This window comes from Pyrgilauda ruficollis, unplaced genomic scaffold (genome assembly GCF_017590135.1).
Source record: "Pyrgilauda ruficollis isolate IOZ18807 unplaced genomic scaffold, ASM1759013v1 scaffold74, whole genome shotgun sequence".
In the NCBI taxonomy this organism is placed as follows: Eukaryota; Metazoa; Chordata; class Aves; order Passeriformes; family Passeridae; genus Pyrgilauda; species Pyrgilauda ruficollis.
In genome coordinates this window covers 4,287,029-4,307,462 of record NW_024529266.1, presented here as the reverse complement: position 1 = coordinate 4,307,462, position 20,434 = coordinate 4,287,029, and the positions used below count along the sequence as shown (strand labels likewise).

The 20,434-nt window shown below is 40.6% G+C and overlaps 2 protein-coding genes across 2 annotated transcripts; one reads left to right on the top strand and one right to left on the bottom strand.

The window, feature by feature from the left end:
- Positions 1-11,603: 11,603 nt before the first annotated feature.
- On the bottom strand, positions 11,604-18,170 carry LOC121363648 (killer cell lectin-like receptor subfamily G member 1). The gene is made up of 6 exons (XM_041486157.1): positions 17,989-18,170; positions 13,819-13,917; positions 13,362-13,502; positions 12,760-12,914; positions 12,427-12,536; positions 11,604-12,015 (listed from the first exon to the last, which is right to left on the bottom strand). The coding sequence occupies exons 3-6, from the start codon at positions 13,414-13,416 to the stop codon at positions 11,847-11,849; spliced, it is 489 nt and encodes a 162-aa protein (XP_041342091.1). The 5' UTR covers positions 13,417-13,502; positions 13,819-13,917; positions 17,989-18,170; the 3' UTR covers positions 11,604-11,846.
- Positions 15,923-20,387, top strand: LOC121363649 (C-type lectin domain family 2 member B-like). The gene is made up of 5 exons (XM_041486158.1): positions 15,923-17,185; positions 18,113-18,211; positions 18,908-19,080; positions 19,428-19,534; positions 19,990-20,387. The coding sequence occupies exons 1-5, from the start codon at positions 17,128-17,130 to the stop codon at positions 20,201-20,203; spliced, it is 651 nt and encodes a 216-aa protein (XP_041342092.1). The 5' UTR covers positions 15,923-17,127; the 3' UTR covers positions 20,204-20,387.
- The last annotated feature ends 47 nt before the right edge of the window (positions 20,388-20,434 follow it).

The following is a 20,434-nucleotide window of genomic DNA, read 5'->3' as shown; positions in this document are numbered from 1 at the left end:
AAGAAATTTAGAACAGTATATTTCTTATCTATTTGATCCAAAGTCTTCTTGATTGTTTTTCAAATTACTCTTACTACCTGTGTGTTTCTCTAAAATTGTTTACATCTGGCAAGAGGCTTTTCTTTGAGTAGCATGATGGCTCTTCCTTTCTGCTCTGGTTGTCCTTGACACAAGTGGAAAACTACACATGGAAACTAAAGTATTATTAAGGCTTTTTCCATGTCTCAAGGCAAACGCAACTCTGAACACATGACTCTTCGATCACTATGTAATAAAACCCCACAAATATGTTATGACCAGAAGTGAGAAATATAACCCACTTCCAAAGAGTAATTTCTTATATGTTTACTTAATGCTAAGTAATTCACATGAAGTACGTCTTGTTAGATAAGTTCATCGTTTGTCTTACCACACATTAGGGATTTTTTGTGTCTGTGACCTTCATTAGTAGGTATTGACAAACAGTGAAGTAGCACATTTTCCTGGAGGAAACATGGCTTAGGCCAGCCCTCTTTAAAAAAGACTATTGCTAAAATATTGTCTGAAAGCACTGCTGTCATTTGAAGGACGTTGATGCCTTAAAAAAAAAAAAGTAGCAAATATTGATAAAACAAGAGGAATGCAGCTGAATGCCTCTTCTCTAAATAGGTAGAATGTCTGACATTTATGCCAAATAAAATCAGTGGTAAAATTCCAATTTACTTCAAAGGGGTCAGAATTTCACTCCAAGGTGTGCAAAAAGTATTTGAAAAAGCCATTATTCTTTGTAGCAAAATCGACAAGAGCTAAAGGCAGACAAATGCGTTTGAATTTGTTTCTTAAAAGGTATTTCACAGGTGATATCTTAACTGATTTTGTTTTTATAAGATTTTCAAACACGCTCTACGTAATACACAGAAACATAAAGGAAAGCTTCCTTCTATTTTCTCATTTGCCCATAATCTCTGTGGAAAATTACTGTCCTTTAAGGTATTTAGAGTTACGGCTTTTAATCTTTTAATTTGGGATGTATCCTATAGCATTGGTCAAGAATTCAAGTGTTTTTCAAACATGTATTTCCTAATTGTACTTGTGGGTCTTCTGGTTTACAGTTCAAAGAATTGGACTCAGCATACTGTAAACCTGGTATTTTTTCCCTACAAATTACAGGCTGTTCTGAAGTTGATGCCTATATGAATGAATATGAAATTTCAGCTTTGTTTTTTCCAAAACATTGCATAATTTTAAAAATGTAAATCACATCCCAAAGTACACAGTAATATGTAATATTAGCTAAGTTATTTGCTCAGTGGCGGCTTGGCAAAAAATACAATAATTATTTTGAATAGGTATTAAAGTGTTCCTGTGAATGCTGGTTTGTTTAATGAGTGTTATAATTAATTTATTTGCTTCTTACTGTTTTCCCAAAGATGTTTGAAGGTGCTTTAGATCCTGCTGCAGAAAGCAAAATACAGAAAGTAAGTATGGTATTTGAATAGGTGATAATTAAAATTGAAAAAGTAGATCCATGTATTCACATAATGAGTCTGTTTCTCTGACTGCCTTTCCAGAGTACATGACCTGGTACACGTTGGTCCACCTTTATGCTGCACTTATGTGAGCCATTTGCATGTCAGCCTTTATAAGCAAGCTCCCCTCAAATCAATTACAGGATTTTTCCATTCTTACAACAGGCTGTGTTCTGACACCTAGTGTGACACACTAGGCTAACCTGACACTGCTTTTTATTTTTCTATCAGTAATTTGGCATTTTGAAGTCTCTGACAAGTCATGTCACATTTAATGGTTAGGGAGTCTTTTAAAAGCCAAAATCTATTGCTTGTAGGGGGATGTGGGAGAGAAAAAAAATCACCTATAACAGTGGCCGGTCTGCATTCTGTTTTGCCATTGCTAGTAAACTTTCAATAGTCAGTCATACCTAGAGAAGCACGTTTTGTTAAAAATGAAAATTTTGTTTTCATCCCTTAGCTTTAATTCACTTGGAATTTCTTAATCTTAAAAGGGTTTCAGGTTTTTGTCCTTCTGGAGCAAGCCATTCCTGTAAAATCAACAGAAGCTCAAGCAGAAGCCACTGACTGTCCCATTGTCCTGATGGATTGTAAATCCATCAGGTGTCAACCACAGAGACTGTCCTGATATTACTTTTATGTATGTATCTGTTCTAGTAATAATGATAATAATGTTAGAACTAATACTTAAGGAACCAAAATAGAAAGTAGCTCTATCTCCTTTCCCATCTATCATTTATCCATTCTTCTCATTCCTTTGCTGATCTTCCTCCATTCCTTTCTGTATGGGCAGCTTTTGATTACAGTCCCAGGTGTATTCTATCATTCAGCCACCCTGTTGTAGTTTATTTTTCATCTCTCACTTAATGTAATAAAATTTGAATTAACTCACCTTGTGTCTTCAGGTAATAAGAAAGTAAATATTTTTTTCACAGGCAAGTAAATATTTTTCTATGTGCTAATTGATTTGATACTGTAAAGGATATTAGTATCAAGATACTAAGGATACTAGTGTTATGTCATGCCCCCTAGCTTTGTTTCCCTTTTAAATTTAAGGACCTCCTCCACTGGTATTTCTTTCTACTCCATAATTTCTTGTATATTGTGGGTACACACTTGAATAGAAAAAAAATTATTTTCTGATTTGAATAATTTTAATTATTTGTTAGGATCAGTCATGATGCTTTAGTTTCTTCATACTAATTTTCTTGTTTCTGATAGCAGTGTAGTTTTCTGGTTACATTCAACCAGAACACAAAAATGTAAAGTTCATCTTGTTAGATAGTCATCTTCAGGCTTCATATTGTGTGTTCTTGTAAGATGGGAAAAAGCCAAATGGACACAGGGTGGCAGATGAGTGCTATTGTTGAGCTCACTGATTATAGAGCATTCATGTATGTTCTAAAATTGCAGGCTATTTACTCAAATCAGTTATTTTTCTGTTACAGCAAATTAAAAATATACTCTATGTTCCTCGTGTAACAAACGTTTCTTGTGCAGTTGGTATTTATTTTTCAAGATATTTTGCTTCAGATAGTCATCTTTCCCTTTCCTTTTTGCTTTATGCTTTGAAGAGTTGCTGATATATTAAAGGGTAATTTGTGATATTATTTCTTGTTCAAAAACATCAGTGATACTGGAGAAGGATGCAAAAATTAAATTGAGATAATCTATATTATGTCTGTATAAAAGCCTAAACACGGGGAAAAAGAGTGGGTGATCTGGCTTAGTACAGAGAGTGCTCATTTTCTTGTATGATTACATTAATGCAAGCTTTGCGGGTATCATGCTGTCAGATAACTAGGTGTAGTATATAAAGCCTGTTTGTCCTCTGGGCATAGCATATTTTTTCTGTGTGTCAGGACAGAAAAGACTGATCAGTAATACCTCTAAAAGGAATGAGACTCTTTTAAGTAATGCCAAAGGATTTAATAATATCATCAGCATATTATGGCCCTTTAGAATATCAGTTCTTTATTCTGCATAGAACTGACATATCCATCAAATGTCATCTGTTTTCATTCGTGTTGTTTGGCTCTGCAAAAATAGGCAGCTTTGAGATTTGGCTTACTTAGTGTCCTGTGGGGCATACTATCTTCTTTCAATTTTATAAATTTAAAAGATATTGGCAAAAGCAAAGTGTATTCCTCACAAGAGGAACCAGTGCCTGCCAATGTCCTTGGTACAGCAGAAGTCAGACCTCATATGGCAGAATTTAGTATTGCCTTATTTTCAGAATATCAAAAGGTCACAAAAGTTTTTCTTGGTTGTTGTAAAGCTGAGGTCCATTAGAAAGGCATAAAAGCAATGTGACTAAAAAAGATGAAACTTTGAATACGATCAAACATGATAGTCTCATTATTGACTTCTACTGAAAATTGTCAGCCTTGTAGCATGGTTTGCAGGGTTTGTTTTTCCTCTGATTGGAAGAGAACATATCTCCACTTCTGTAAAGAACCTGTCCAAGTGAAGGCAGCAGGAGCTTTTATAGCAGAATATCCATTGTGGCCATCTTAGTGTCACACCTCAGGAAGGCAAAACCCCTGCTATAGTTTCTCAGCCAGGTACTTGACAGTGTGTCATATAGCTTGCCTCCTGTGCTGGGAACTTAGGAAAGTATATTCTTTCTCAAGAGTGCTGTATGGAGCAGCACTGACCTCCTTTACTCAGAACACAGTTAATAGGCTTCTGAAGGAAGAAAAGAACTAAAGACAAGTGTGGCGTAGGGCTTGACAAGACTTTGCCATGGTAACCCAGGACAATTCATCTCCCTCATCCAAGTATGTACAATCCCAGGCACATCATATCTGGTCATGGTAATCTGGTTACCTTACTTCTTCCAGTCCACAAATGCAGAGTCCCACATATGCTTTATGTTATAAAATATAAAGCATGTTTTATCTTGTGAAAGTAACCCACATAGCTTGCTTCCTCCATCATCTTCACTCAGCTTTGCACAGGAACCAGCGTCATGACCAGCTGCCATTCTTAGAATTCAGACAAAAGCAGTGAGATCCCTAGGGAACAAAACAGAACTTTGCACATATGTGTAAGTCAAGCCAGTTAGTCAGTGCAACTTTTATTATCTGCCCCTGCAGTGCTATCCTTTGAGCTGTACTCCCATGGAGTTCCACTGGTCCCCCATTTGATTCGGGTTTGTGTACTGGTAATGCCATGCTTTCACCAAAGCCAAAGTTGCTGAGTGTTGTGCCTTGTCCTTGAAAGACTAGCATCACCTTTTTGCTTGTAATACATGGATACTTACACCCTCAGTTTGTAGGAAGCTGCTTGCATGCTGTATGGTTTGTTGGCCGAATTACACAATGTTCATTTACTACATGCTGGCTCTCTGGAGGAAATACATATTGAAAATTATGGTGATTGTCTTTCAACACTACTTTGTGAGGACACATCTGCTGAACAAACTTTAGAATATTGTGATTTCATATAATTTTTTTTTTATTTTATTCCTGCAGTAGGCAAATTAGAATATTTAATTCTTTTCCCTGTGTGAGACAACTTCTAATTGTACTGATGTTCTGGTTTGAAAGCAAAACCAGTGAGAGACTCAAGTCAGAAATACAATTTATTAGGAAAAGGGAAAAAGAAAACCAAAATACATGCAATAATACCAAAGAAATACCACTGACAAAGTCAGAATACAACCTGACACCCTGTTGGTCAGCGTGTTGGTAGCAGTCCCATTGGATTGGTGGCTTCAGTCCTCCTAGAGTGGCAAATGTAGTTCTGTTGGAGCAGTGATCCTGTAGAAAGGGTGTAGTCTTCCTGTGAAGATCCAGTGGAAAAGACAGCCATTCCTCCAGGAATCCAGTGGACTGACTGTTCTGTCCCAACCCCAGACTATATCCAGGTGGGGATGTTTACCTCCTCCCCCACTCATCATGTGGAGCATCTCACAATGGGCTGTTATCATTCTGTGAGTCATGTGGTGGGTCCATTAAACAGAAATGGCCCCTGGAGGGAGTTATCTCTGCGTCATGCAGCAAAGCATTGGTGGGCCCATTAACAGGAGATAAGGAAAAAACAATGCCCCTCCTGGTTCAACAGCTCTTGAGGATGGAAATAGAATACATCTTTATATTGTAACCTAGGACAACTGAAAACACTGAGAAATCAAGGTCAAGATTTAGTAATCTGTGTATAAAAACATGCCTTATACATATTTTATAAAATATGCACTATCATGACATCCTCTATCACAGCTCTGGACATTCTCTACAACATAAATAAGTAGTCTGCCTTCAAGTCTTGTGGTTGTGTCCATCGCCAACATACTTTGATTTTTCATTGATGCTTTCAAAGTTAATGACAGCATCAAACTCCAGGACTGCTCTGCTAAACCAAATCTTTCAAAACCAGTGGAAACATAAATGGTTTCCCAACCTCTTATCCTCTTCATTTCAGAAAACAAAGTAATCAGCTGCAGCAAAGTAAGAGTTCTAGGGATATAGTGAATAAGCCATTTTCTGGAGATGTAGTTATTCTTTTAGTCAAGCAGGCAGAAAGCCCCTGATATTGTTGTGTTCTTTCCTATATACAAATACAGGACCAAATGGTTTGGGCTTGCTGTATTTCTGTGGTTTTGTTTGCTGTGGCTCTCAGGAATGCAAACTAAAATGTTCCCTGAAAACAGAGGAGGACAGTATGCTGAAAAGTAGCTGCTGGCTTAAACATTTCCAACATCAAACAGTTCTTAATCCTGCTGAATATGTGCCATTCCTGTACCATGCTTCCTAGGCCCACTAATGTTCCAACTACCACCTGCTTCTGAAAGCATCACTATGCGCGAGAAGAGCAGCATTCTGTCAAGAACATTCACTCATTCATTCACAAGTGTAAATTTTTGAAGTTTTCATTGCACAGCAATGACAGTTCCATATAACAACCCTGACAGCTATTTTTAATAGGTGTCTCTTTCTTCTTTCAGTAGGGGATGACTGCGCATTTTATGATGGGAGTACAGGAGACTTTCTGTTCCCAGAATGCAAGCTGACTCCTGCCTGTTGTGGTATGGATAGAGAATTAGTGATGACACTAATTCTCCTTATTTTCCAGTAAGTTGCCTGAAACTGGTGCCTATCACACTTGTCTGAAGAAGGAAGGACTGCAGTGGTGGTGGCAATTTTGTGTGGACTGGAGTTTGACTATCTCTTTGATCCTCTTGAGCAGAGGGGAATGCTCCTGTGCACTTTTGAATATAGAAGTGCTGAGAGAATGTACCAAGTACAGGCTATCCTAACAATTAAATTTGTTAGTCACACACTGAAGGCCGGTAGAAGATCTAATAACAAAACATTATGTTTAGCTATATACCTTCATCCAAAGATGGTGTGAAAGGTCCAGTCACTTAAAAGATTTTCAAGATTCTTTGTACCAATGGCCTTTGGGGATGCCAGATTTCTGTCCATTTTCTTTATCTCATGTACATGCCTTGTTTTTTTCACTTTGCCTGTTCTCACTCTTTTCCTGAGGGTCTTTTATTTTTGTATTTTTGTAAGGCTTCCCACAGCCTATTCTTTCTAGGGTTCATTGTTTCCAGAAGGAGCAACAGCAGCCTAGAATAATTATATTTTCATACTTCTCACTACATTATGGATTAGATTATGCAAAAGAAACAATGAAACAGATTTGTTTTATAAATACTATATTGAGTATTATATTATTAAAATAATATTTTATTAATATTATATTTTTTATTATTAACATGAGGGTATTTCAGCATACAATAGCTTTGAACAGGGAGGGTCATCTTTCCTGTGGAGTCAGTTTTGCACTAATTAATTCAGAAGGTTCTTGTGCTTACTCTACAAACTAGTAATGGCATTATTTCACATCACAAAATCAGATTATGTATAAATTGCAAGTATAGAAATACTAGACTTAAAAAAATCTAACTGTTAATGAAGTTCTGCCTAATACAGGAATACTTTCCATACATTTGGAATAGAAATTTAGAAATATATGCTCAGGTTAACTAAACATTATATTGTACAATTCTTTAACTTGGTCCTTAAGAACCTGATGAAGACAAAGAAGGTGGTGACATGTTCGTAAAGGAGCAGGTGATTTGGGGGTACCCTCAAACTAGCTTAGATCCAGACGGAGTAGTGGTAGCATCACCTCATTTCTGTGGCTGGGTCTGGGCCAGCCAGTTGCTGCACTCAGATTACTAATATGTCATCGTATTTCCTTCCAGATGTACCTTATTTCTTTCCTTCTTTGTCACTACTGCTTATTTTATTCTCTTTGCATAATGGTAGGGACAAATGAAGTTTGAAGGTACTGTACCATGATTTCCCTGTCATTCTTATAGAAAAAAGAGAAGATTCTAGAAATGCACAATTCAAAGTCTAAGTGAACGGATGTTATTGTTGTCAGGCATCATTAGTGTCTTTACAGTATTTTTCATGGCATTACCTGCCTTGAAAGGCAAAGCTGAATTTCTTTTTCACATCACTTTACCAAGTGTCCTTTGGGTTAACCCAGTACACCACTGTACAAAAGGAGCTGCTACTTACACAGTAAAGAACTGTATTTATTTTTTGTAGATCAAGGGTTTCTTCTCCCCTTTCTTCACAATACTGTCTTAATGAGGAAGTGTCAAAGTCACTACCAAGTGTCTGGGTCAGTGCCTCAAGCATATTGTTGGAACATGCTGGCCTTATGCATCATGTTCCCCTTCTGGTACAGTTTATACCAATTAAGAGAGCAGACTAAAATCAAAGTGCTGCTTTTGAAAGGAAAACTCCTTTGCCACTATTATTTGCTGGTGAATTTGCTGCCAGGCTTCTTTAGCTAAAGTGCCTCCTTTAGTCACTTCTGATTATGCAGTTTCAATGGAGATCTTGAAGTGTTCTGATTATAAGAGTGACGCATATGCAGTGATTAACAGTTATTATCAAAGGAATAGCACCAAAAATAGAGTTCTGCACGCAGACAACTATTGGAGAGCTTCCACTTCAGTACAGAAGGAAAAATTAGGTAAGCATTTATGGTAAGGATAAAGATCTGGTTACAATTTTTACAACCTATTACAGAGTCTACTTTTACTATTGCATTTGTGTCATAGACAAATTTCTGGTGAAAATCAGGTTAATGAGTTAGGAATATTTAGGAAAGGAAAAGATATTCCTGAATATCAAATTCAGAAGATACATTTAGATACATTAAAATATTTTTTCTTTTTAACCTTCTCCTTTTATTTTAGACATAAACCAATCTGTACGTTTCAATATTTGGTAAGGATTTAATGAGCAGGTTTTTTCATATTTTTGAGCTAGTCCTTCTGCTTCCTTCCAAAATCTCTGGGCCTGTTTGCACTTATTGACAGGCTGAGGCACCTGGTGGTGTGGCAGTTATTTGTCAGTCCCCCTGGTTCTACTTGGATCAATCAAATTCTTTTTTTAATCATTGAAGTTAGTGGAAAGGGTTTCTGGGGTTTCATCTGTAAGCCTTTGAGTTTAGCCAGTGGGGTGTTCCATCTGAATGTTCACTAAAAATTACTAGGATAGTGTTCTTCTGACTATTTACCTGACATATATATATAGAGAAGAACATATCTCAGATGATCAGTATTTCCAGTCTAAAATGATAGCTAACTAGATTAACTTGGCTTTGCCTAAGTCCTGGTTTTGTATTCCTCAGTATGCATGTTTTACCAACCCTATATTTAAGAGTCATGTGTATTTTAAGTGCTACCACAATATGTTGAGCTGTGATGAATTACATTCTTTAAATCCAGCCATGGAGAATCATTAAATCCTTCAGCTTGAGATGGATTCCTGGAGGCCACTTAGTTGAAACCCCCCTTTGTTAGAGTAAACTGCTTGAGGCCTTGTGTGATTGAGTTTTGAATATTTCCAAGGACAGAGAATTCATAGCCACTCTGGGCTGACCACCACCATAGTAAAAAATTTTATTCCCTCCATCTAATTAAAAGTTACACCATTTATTCTTGCCCTTCCACAAAGTATCTCTGAAAAAAAAACTGGCTATATCCTCACATTAGATAGTCATAGACAACCACCCAATCTCAGAATAACAGAATTGTTTCTATTGGAAAACATTTAATGAAACCAACCCCCCTGCTCACACAGGGTTAGCCAGAACTTGTTGCTCAAGATCAGGCCCAGCTGCTCATTGAATGTCTTATAACCTTTCTGGGCAACGTTTGACCCGCCTCACAGTAGAACAGTGTTTTCTTGCGTTCAGATGGAAATCCATTGTTTTCAATTTGTGCCCATTGCCTCTTGTCTCTGAGCACCACTGAAAAGAGCCTGGCATTGTACCTTTCATTGCAACCCCTCAGGTATTTAAGCATGTGGGTAAAACACCCCCAAGCCTCTCTTCTCCAGGCTGAGCAGTCTTAGCTCTTTCAGGCTTTCCTCATATGGAAGACGTTCCAGTCCCCTAGTCATCTTTGTAGTCTTTCACTGTCCAGTAAGTCCATCTAGTTCTTGAATTGGGGAGCTCATAGTTGAACACAGTGCTCCATGTGTGGCTTTAGTGATGGCTAGAGATAAAAGACCACCTTCCCTCTACACTGATTTCAATTGCGTCCCTAGTATGACTAGGAGGCTTTGGCTGCCTTCGCCATCAGCTTGCATCACTGTCTCATGATCAGCTTGTTGTTCACCAGAACCCTCAAATCCTTTTCTGCAGGGCTGTTCTTTAGTCAGCCAGGCCACAACATGTACCAGTGCTATCTGTTATTTCTCTCCAGCTGTTCTGTGAGTCTGTTAGGGCAGCCAGTGTCACAAGTCTTACTGAAGTTGAGGTAAACAACTTCTACTGTTCTCCCATCATCCATCAAAACAGTTACATCATCCACATTGTGGAAAGTTATCAGGTTAGTCAAGCATGGCTTCCTCTTCACAAATCCATATTGACTATTCCTGATTACCATGTTGTGCTTCGCCTGTTTGGAAAAATGGCTTCTAGGATTAGTTGTTCCCTTATCTTCCCAGAGATTGTGGTGAAGCTGCTCTGCCTGTAGTACCCTTGATGTTTCCTGTTGCCATTCTTGAAGAAAGAAGTAATACTTTCTTTCCTCCACTCTTCAGGAATCTTTCCCAGTTGCCATGACATTTCAGAGGTAATAAAGAGTGGACTTGCAGTGGCATCATGCAGCTTCCTCAGCACTTGTGGGTCCAACCTCTTATGCTTCATGAGCTTATATATGTACAGTTTGTTTAAGCTCTCTTTAATCTGTTTTTCCTTTCGTGGAGGGCTAGGCATGTTCCAAACTTTCCTCTGTTTTCTGGGGCTTGACCTCAAGGTCAGTTTTACTAGAAAGTATGGAGGCAAAGAAGGTATTGAATATCTCAGACTTTTCCATATTCTTTCTTATTGGCACCTCTACCCCATCCAGGAAGAGTTTACATTTTCCCTAGCTGTCCTTCTATTCCTTTTGCTGTTTGCTACAACTACACATACAATTCTCTTTTGTTCCCCTTCATGTACAGAAATGTTGCTAGATTCAACTCCAGGCTGGCCCTGGCTTTCCTGGTGCTATCAAAACAGCTCTGTACTCCTCTTGCATAATCTGTCCCAACTTTCACTCCTGTGTGTTAGGAGCAGCATACTTGTTCCAGTCTCCAGCTGCCTTTCATTTCCTACTTGATGTGATGGAGTTTTTTGATCTTGTAGGAGTTGATTTGGTTGATATTCTTGAATATCAACCAAATCTCACAGAATCCCGCTTCCCCTTCCCCTTCCCCTCCCTCCAAATTTGGAGCTGAAGAAAACCTCTCCAAAACAACAACAACAAATAAGCCCAAAACAATGACAAAAACAACAACAGAAAAACAAACAACAACAACAGAAAAAACAACTCAGAAGAAAAATAAACCCTTCCAGATCCTCAAAACTTGAGCAAAACCCAGCTGCCTGCATCTACCCAGTTGCCTGCATCAGTGTGGTGACACTCTCAGCTGTACCTGGAGAGATGCATACTGGTAATATCTGTCACTCACAAAAGCTTTTTTGGGTTGAAATTTGCAATGTTTATATATGAACTTTGCATGATGTGCCACCTGTGCTCTTGTCTGTGTTATTTCAATAAATTGAAGCAAACCAGTTTGATAAGCTTTTATTGATGCCACAGCTCTATCAACACTGTGCCTGAGGCACAAGCCTTTCTGATCCTCGAGCTCAGAGGTTCATCTGTGCTCCCAAAATTGGTCTTGATCCTCATGGTAAGAGGATTTGCAAACCCTGAAATCTCCTGCAAAGCTGTAACTGTGAGGATGGGGCTATTTCACCCCAAATATTGGCAGCAAGTGTCTTGTGGGATGGGCATTTTAGGGTGTGTGTTTATCAGATGGAGGCATCCCTTCTCTCTCCATCTTCTGCTGTCACAGAGCAGAGCAGGAAAGGTCTTTTTTTGAAAACCCCCTTGTGTTCAGCATCACATCTATTAACTTCAAAGTCCTTGGCTCTCAGTGTCCCACACCCTTCATCCATCTCGTGCAGAGAGGTGCCAAGCCTGTAAAACAATTATTGTATTGCTGAAGAGGAGGAAACTCTCCAAATCTTGCAGATAGCAGAGGTGGGGGCGGGGGTGTTTCTGCCCTTTTCCTGCACCATTTCACCATGCACGCATCATTTCTTGCTGGAGGGTGACCAGATTTGAGGAGAGTTGCTGTACCTGCAGTAAGATCTGCAAGGAGCATGTGTGGAGCATGAAAAGCCATGGTATTGCATGGGTCCGGTGGGAGCTGTGGGGTTACTGTGCTCCGGTGCACTTCCCCAACCTTTGTTCTATGGAACTTTGCTGGGGGGGAATATGAGACTCTTGCTTAAACTCCAACATCTTGAAGAGATAGGTTAGGGCATGAACTCCGTCTGAAATGGAACAAAGCTGCTGTTTACACCAACAGACTATGGATACACTCACATTTTGGGGTTGAAAGGTGTGTTGTCTACCCATCTCCACACCTTCTGATGTGACCTTAATTCAATCCACACTGGTGGTGGGCTCTTGCCTGTAACAGTCTTGATGTGCTCCTGGAAAATCAGAAGTGACCAGTTGCTCCCAAAATCTCTCTGGAGGGTTTCACAGTAATCAAATTCACAGAGTAAACCTGACTCCCAAATTCATGAGACATTAATTTCCCTCATACTTTGAATTTTTCCCCAAACCCTCCTGTTGATAGGCACTTTTTTTTCCCCTGCCCACCTAAAAATCAGGACTTTTGTGTCCTTTTTAAGCTGCCTTCTTCTTATTTACCTTTTCTTTCTTGTCCTGGAGCACCACCAGCTGGGAGTCCTGGTTCTCACAGCTTTTCATGCCTTGAGTCCAGTTTCCCAATTCCTCAGAAAGCCAGTAGCATCTTTCCCCATGGAGCTGCCAGTCCTGGGGACACAGCTTGCAGCCAGCATAGGCTGACGTGGAGAAAAAGCCATGAGACACTCCAAAGGGTTGTCAGGTTATTCCCCAGCCACCAGCTGAAGGTACTGAGGGATTCCCCATCCCACACCCCAGCTCTTTCCCCATTGCTGAGTTTTTTACCTCAATGTGGTTTTACCAGCCACTGGAGAGAAGGAAGGTTACTGCGGCTGGGTGACCACAAGGACATCATTGGCCGGTGGAGGTGGAGGAAGAGGGGCAAGGAATCTGCTCCCTAGGGCTGATGCTGCTCCTCCATGGATGAGGAATCAGCAAAAATTGCATGGAAAAGAGGATTCCTCCTTGCAAGACTCCTCTTTGCCAAATAACTGTTGTGATTTCACAACCCTAAGGGTCTAAGGGCTCTCTCCTTCTAGTAGAAGACCCCCACAAAGGTCTCACCTAAACATCTCCCAGCAGAGTCAGACGGGAAGGGGGATTACCTGTGGGGCTGTCCCCTCGGGGCTTGCAGAAATACCGCACCAGGGATGAAAACATGCACTGCTCCCCCTGGTTCCTTCCCTGGATCCCACTGTCTAGCTGCAGAATGCTTGTCACCGCTGGCTGTGGGGAGCCCTGAAAGACTTGGAACAGTAATGTGGGGTGAGAAGCTGCAGCCATTTGAGGATAAAAACCACAAACCCCACAAAACTGGGTTTAATTTTCTTATACAGTTGCTTAAGCCAGCCTGAAAAACATGGCTTGTATTCTTCACCCTTGTTTGATAGCTATGGGTATAATCCATGTTTACTCGGAATGGGCTTATTCTTGATGGGTGGTGTTGCATCTCTACAGGACCACCTTGCCCCCTCCAAAGACTGAAATGCTGAAATAAACCCCAGTTTCCCCTCCCTGGCTGCTCACTGGAGTGTGAGATGTAGATAAGAGCTGGTTACTAACCCCGCACACTCAGCACCACCACCAGGACCAGCAGGATGAGTTGCCCCAGCCCCCCAGCTATGAGAAGGAGCCTGTGCCACCATGGACAGAAGGCAGGTGCTGCAAGAGGCCACATTTGCTTTAAAAAATGAAAGATGAAAAAACTGGGGGTTTGGAGGAAAAAAAAGAAAAAGCCCCTCTGTCAAGCTGGTGAGTTTGAGCAGAAGTTGAGCAGAAGTTTAAAGCTTCTTTTCTTCCTCCAAAGAAGTAAATCACCACTAATGCGGTCTAGGGTGAGGGTAGTTTCTCAGGTGGAGGAGGGGCTGCAGAAGCCTCAGGAGCATCCTTGGGCACCCAATGATGGATCCTGAGGGATGGGAGACCATCTGAAATTGGCTTAATTTAGAGTTCCTGGTAGAGCTGGGAGTTGGTGAGACAAAGGTCATTCCAGCTCTCATCTCCACCAGGATTCCAGACAGGATCTCAGCAGCTTTCCTTCCCATCCAGGTGCGTTGGCTCATGTTGGGTGTCTTGGCACCCATTTTGCCTCCAGGAGAAGAGTCTCAGAAGCAAAATGGCTTCCAGATATCTGTCACATTCTCCCACCCTTCCTTTCTCTTATACCCCCTCTTTTCAAGCCAGGATCGTACCTTAGAAGACATTTAACCCACAACAATGTTCTCCATGATCTTGGAAACCTCAACATGGAAATGAAGAAGCAAGCAAATCTAAAAGTAAGCAAATCCAAAAACCTTTCCAAAACTTGAAACAAGCATTTTCTCCCCAAAATAGGACTTACCACGATGTTTCTCAGCAGAAGAACCATCCCCAAGGTGCCTTAAATCTGCATAAACTATTTCCCCAGCCATGGTTGCTCAGAAGGTCCCAGGGGCAGCCCAAAAGTGACACTGTCCTTGGACAACCCCTTGCCTTGTGAACTACTCACTCACATCTGCATCTGGCTCCAGGAAATGGTATTGGCTGGGGCTTTTATCTGCTTTTTAGTTTGTACATATGTACATACATATATATTTGTGTATGTATTCTACACCCTACCCTTGTAAATGGAAGGTGGTGAGGAAATGGGTGTCCTGCAGCCAGGAAGAGGCGGCATACCTGGAGGTGTAGAAACATCTGTGAGTTTGGTGGTTGTGCTAAATATCTGTGAAAGCAGAATTAATAAATAATCATTTCAAAAAACCTTTAAATAAGGTTTTTGAGTGTGAGGTTGAAACATGTTAGGAGGTGGGTCAGTGTGGTCACAGGCAGGAGGAGAGGAGACAGGTGACATGTGGTGTTTCTTCCCCAAGATATGGGCTGGGAGTCACTTGAAATGCCTTTTGCTCCATGTGACTTATTCTGCTGGTTTTGACACAATATTTGGCCTCTGTTTTATCCTGGGATAAAGAGATCCAATGTGGTCAAGGGTTGCCCAGCTCCTGCCAAGGAAGGTAAGAATCTGGATTTCCTAGTGGCTGCTAATGAAATTTATTTTGTTACTTTATTTTATGCTGACTTTTTCACCTGCAAACCCATCCTCCCACTCCTAATGTACCCTTTTACACCATCTAGACCTATGTTTCCTCCAGGTTTGAGACTCTTTGACTACTGCGTGGAACAACCACCAATTTCCAGCCTACAGTAATCTTTTTCCCTCACTTTTCTTAGGGTTTTTTTGCTGTTAATCCCAGGTTTTAGTCAGTTCCACAATATCCCAATGCAACACCTTTTTACAGAGGCAAAAACTATGTTTTTTTCCTCAGTCACCAAAAAAACCCCCGAAAAACCCAAGAAAAATGCAGAAATTTGCCCCAATACCTACCAGCAGCCAGAAATAGGGTAAATAAGAGGATTAATCCAAAGGCCCCAGTAGGAAAAGCACTGTGTTATTTTATTTTGAAATTATTTTAAAATTTTTAGTTAAAGTAAAAAATACTTTTATTTCAAATTTGTGTTTATGTACTTTTTATTTTTATATTTTTATTGTCTCATGTTTATTTCTAGTTTCTTCCCTCACAGAAAGTTTCTGTGGTGAGCTGCTATCAGCCAGCCTTCCTGCCCTCTGCAAAGGCAGCTGCTTCAGTGGCGTGTGACCAGTGATTACAAAAAAACCCTAAAAAATACAAAATAAATTAGGTCTTAGGGTAAAACCTGCAGCTGGGTAGCTTAATTGCAAGAACACTTATTTTTTTATATTTTTATAGTAAAAACCCTTATAAAACAGGCTGAAGGGAACTGTACTTCTCCCTTGTAGAATCCCTGAACGCTGTTCTGGGCTGCCCTGACATCATGGATCAGAGTGATCTCCAGCAGTGTTTCCTCCAACTTAACACTAAAAAAAGCAATTTTGGACAATTCATCTCCCTAGCTGAGAACAAATTCCGGAAATGCTGGAAAAGAAAGTGAAGTGCTGCTGGGTAGAATGGAGGGGAGCCCCTGGTTCTGTGGGTGGGCAGGTGGCCCTGGCCCTGGGCAGGCAGCCCCTTCCTCTCTGCCCTTGAGGAGGCACAGGAAAATCCCTAAGAATACAATAAAATAAACCAAAACAACATTCTTTTTAAAATACTTTGTTTCTCTTCACAGGAGCAGGTTGTGCCTCAGCATTGGGCTTGTTCCCACTGAGCAGACACAGGTGACAGGTTTTGGGATGGGCCTGGGGGCTGAGGGGAGGTGGTCTTCAATTTTGACTGGAAGAGAGAATATCAATTGCAGGGAGAAGTTTTTAATTGCGGGAGAAAATTTTAATTAAGGGGATGTTAATAGGGGAAGATTATTTTAAATAGGGGGAGAAAACTTTAATTTAGGGGAGAAACCCCTTAATATTGGAGAGAAAATATTAACTGAAAAGAAGGTATTAATTGAGGGGAGAAGGTGTTAATTGGGGGAAAAACTTTAATGGGGAGAAAAGTTTACAGGGAGGAAAGTTTAATTACTGCAGAAAATTTTAACTGCAGGGAGAAAATGTTACCTGAGGAGACTTTAATTTTAATTTTTAAGATTTTAATTGGTGGAGAAAACTAATTTGGGATGAAAGTGTGATTGTGAGGAGAAAACTTGACATACAGGGAGAAAATTTTAACTGAGGGGAGAAAAGTATAATTAGGCAGATAAAACTAATTGGGGGGAGAGGAAATTTTAATTGCAGGATCAAGATTTTAATTGTGTGGGAAAACATCAGGTGGGGGGAAAAGTTTAAATATGGTGCAGGGAGAAAATTCTAAATTGTGAGAAAATTTTAATTGAGCATGGAGAGCCTTTGTAACACCTCTGATAGATGAAACTTTGCTTGGCAGGTGAGGCAAGAGCACCTGTAGAGGTGGAACCCCAAAAATGGAGGAAATAAGAGTTTATTCCGGATTTTTGGGCATGGAAAGGAACAAGCGGGCAGGTAACTGTAAGACAATGAACTGTAGAATCACTGGGTTTGGGTTTTATTTTGATACTTCTGTAATTTGAGAACTAAACCCAGCTGAAGTAAGGTTGTAGTGGGGAAAAAGCTTTTTCTGGCACTTCCCTTGAGGGAAAATTTTTGTCACTCAGCAGATAGAATTTTTGCTCTAAACAGACCAATTTCAGACATGATGGGTTATTCTAATATAGCATTAACCTTTCCTGAGGCTCCTGAGGAACTGATTGTTTTAGGCATATTTTTGCCCCCACAAATATTCAATTTTTTTGTTGATTTTTCATTTGTTGATTTAATTTTTTTTTTAATATAACACATTTTTTTGGGTTTTTTTAGCTTTTACTTTATAATATTTTTTCCAGGAAGAAGAGGGGAGAGGAGGGTTTTTCACATGACATTTGGTTCATATGATGGGAATAAAGAAGGAAAATCTTAAACAAAAAATTGGGGAAGTCCTACTGGATGAAAACACTAAGATTTTTGTATAAAAGCCCTAGGAAAGAGAATTTTCTTTGCACATGGTGAAGGGAAAGTGTATATTCTGGATCACAAGATACAGAAATGGAGGCACCATGACCCAAAGTGTCTTAGTTTAGGTGGAGAAAAAAACTCCACTGAACTTTAATAATGAAGTAAATCCCAGAAATTAAAGCAAATTTTTAATTATGGTACAATTAATGAGTTTTTATCTGGAGCTGGGTAGGAAACTGTTCCCCAAAGAGCTCCCATAAATAAAAAATAGCTAATTTTGTTCTGCATGAAGAAGAATATTTGGTATTTCTCACCCAAAATGACACCAAGTTCACTGGCATTGGCATGAGACCAACCCTTGATGATCTTGGCATGGCCTGTAGCGTGTTGCTGCCCTGGGAGCCCTCGCAGAGGCACTGAAGGTCTGTTCTCCTGCAGGTCACAGCATGGAGATGAAGCCGGAGGCACGTGTCGCCTGCCAGGTGATGCTGGCAGTGCTTTTCACAGCTCTGTTCATCACAGCCATCGCTTTTGCAGGTGAATGTTGAAGTTTTTGTCTCACAGGTAACCTCTCTGAGATATTTTGGGTCGTTGTGTTTGTGACAGATTTATTTCCATGTTCCTTCGGAAGACAAAGCCCACCCAAGCTGCTGTTCTCTCTGGGAGAAGAACGTTTCAGAGCGGTCTTTGTACAGAAGAACAAACCCATCCCCATGGTGTGGGAGCTGATGTCATCGAGAAACTCTTAGAAAATCAACAGGAAGAGCCATTTCAGGAATACGGTCACACAGAAATATTGTTTTCAGAGAAGAAGGGGCCAGGACATGTTGGCATGAGTCCCACCAAGTCAAGAAGGCTGCAGGAATAAGAGGACTTCTTCCTTGTCATTTTCACTACTTTTGCATTAATGACAGAGAGCAATACCCAAGGGCATGTTTAGGGATAGGGCTACTCTGAAACTGCTCTTTAAAATGTGTTTTTTTGAAGTCTACCACCCTGTTTCCTTCTTTGAAGGAAACCAGCACCTGTATTTCTTGTCCAACATCACAAGCTGGGCCATGATTTGAGCTTATTTTCTCACAGGATCTCTCCCGGTATCTTAATTTTTCTCTTTGCCTACAGTTGAAGCAGATGCAAGACTTTTGGAAGCTGTGGGGTGGAGAATGATCTCCCCACCCCAGAGAGGCAAGGGGAAAGTGCTGCTCATTAATGTTGTTCTATTTTTAATGACAGTGCAAGCTTTTCAGCCTCATGCCCAGCCCTGCTTTCAGTGCCCCTTTGACTGGATCAGGTACAGAGGAAAATGCTACTATTTTTCTGAGGTTGAGGGGAACTGGACATCCAGCCATGACAACTGCTCAGCACTTGGTGCTTCCTTGGCCATGCTGGACAGCACGGAGGACTTGGTAAGGAGACATGAGGATTTGCTTGGCATGAGGGAAAAACCCAAAAGCACTGTATTTGAAACCTTTTGGTTTCTTTGACTGCTCTTTCAAGATCTTTTTTGAAGATCTGGGGTGAGAAGTTGGGGAAAAGGCCTTGAGGGTGTGTCATCATGGGTGTCTTCAAATTCCTCACCAAAGCAAACTGCTGCAAGGACTGTAGGAATAAACTCCTGTTTCTAGATGACACTTTTTCGTAGCAGATTGAAATGTTCAAGCCCCAAAGAAGCCCTAAATCAGCATAAGCAACTGGTAAAATTGACAGTTTTGGTTGGAAGAAGGTAAAAATCTTTCCTTTTCCCCTCTTTCAGAGTTTTGTGATGAGATACAAAGGCATCTCAGAGCATTGGATTGGCCTTTTGCGGGAGAATGAGCAGCAGCCATGGCAATGGGTGAACCGCTCACCTCTATCTCACCTGTGAGTCCATGTTTTTCATTATTATGTTGTTGGTTGGTGTTTCCTCAGCTGCAAAATGTGCATTTCTTCTTGTACTTGAGGTACTTCCAGAGGCAGCAATGGGACAATGTTTGGGAAGGGCAACATTGCATCTGGAACTGGTATTTGTTTTCCCCTTTGACCTAAAAGATGGGAGTGGTGCATTTGGTGAGAAAAGCCTAAGTTTGCATTTTTTATTTTAAGTTTGTTTCTCTCTTGCAAAGCTTTGGGTTTCATATTAGAAATAGATCAGCATCAGTGTTTGCATATTGATACTGAATTGGTTCTATTCCTATAAAAGGAATATGTGTATGTATTTTGGCATGTTGGTGCCCATGAGGATGCCTGGGAACTGAAGCTGAGAAAAACGTATGTGTGGCTTTTCTCCTTTTTCCTGCTGCTCCATTTGAAATGGGTTATGTTCTCTGTACTTCCAGGTTTTGGATCCGTGGTGGTGGGCTCTGTGCATACCTGGATGACAATGGGCTCAGCTCCTCCCACTGCAGTACTGAGAGGAGCTGGATTTGTAATAAACATGAGCTGCAGAGGTCAGGCAGGGGCAACAGGATGAGACGGCCTCCAAACCTCTGTGTCAGCTCCTTGGGTGCTGCAGGGAGGCCTTCTCACTCCCAGATATCTGGTGCACCATAGGGACATGAAAGAAAATATTAAAAAGATTTTTAAATCCCTGGACAAGGGGTTATTGGGGTTTCCAGGGGCCAACAAGGTGTTTCTGGGACAAGGCAGCCTTTGGGGATCCACATGAGATAGTTCTTGAGAATCCAGGGGGGTGGGCAGGCCAGCTCTGGGGCTCTTTTTGGGTTTGGGGCAACTTGGTGATGGCCCAAATGCAGATGCCTTCTACTTCTTGGAGAAAAATAA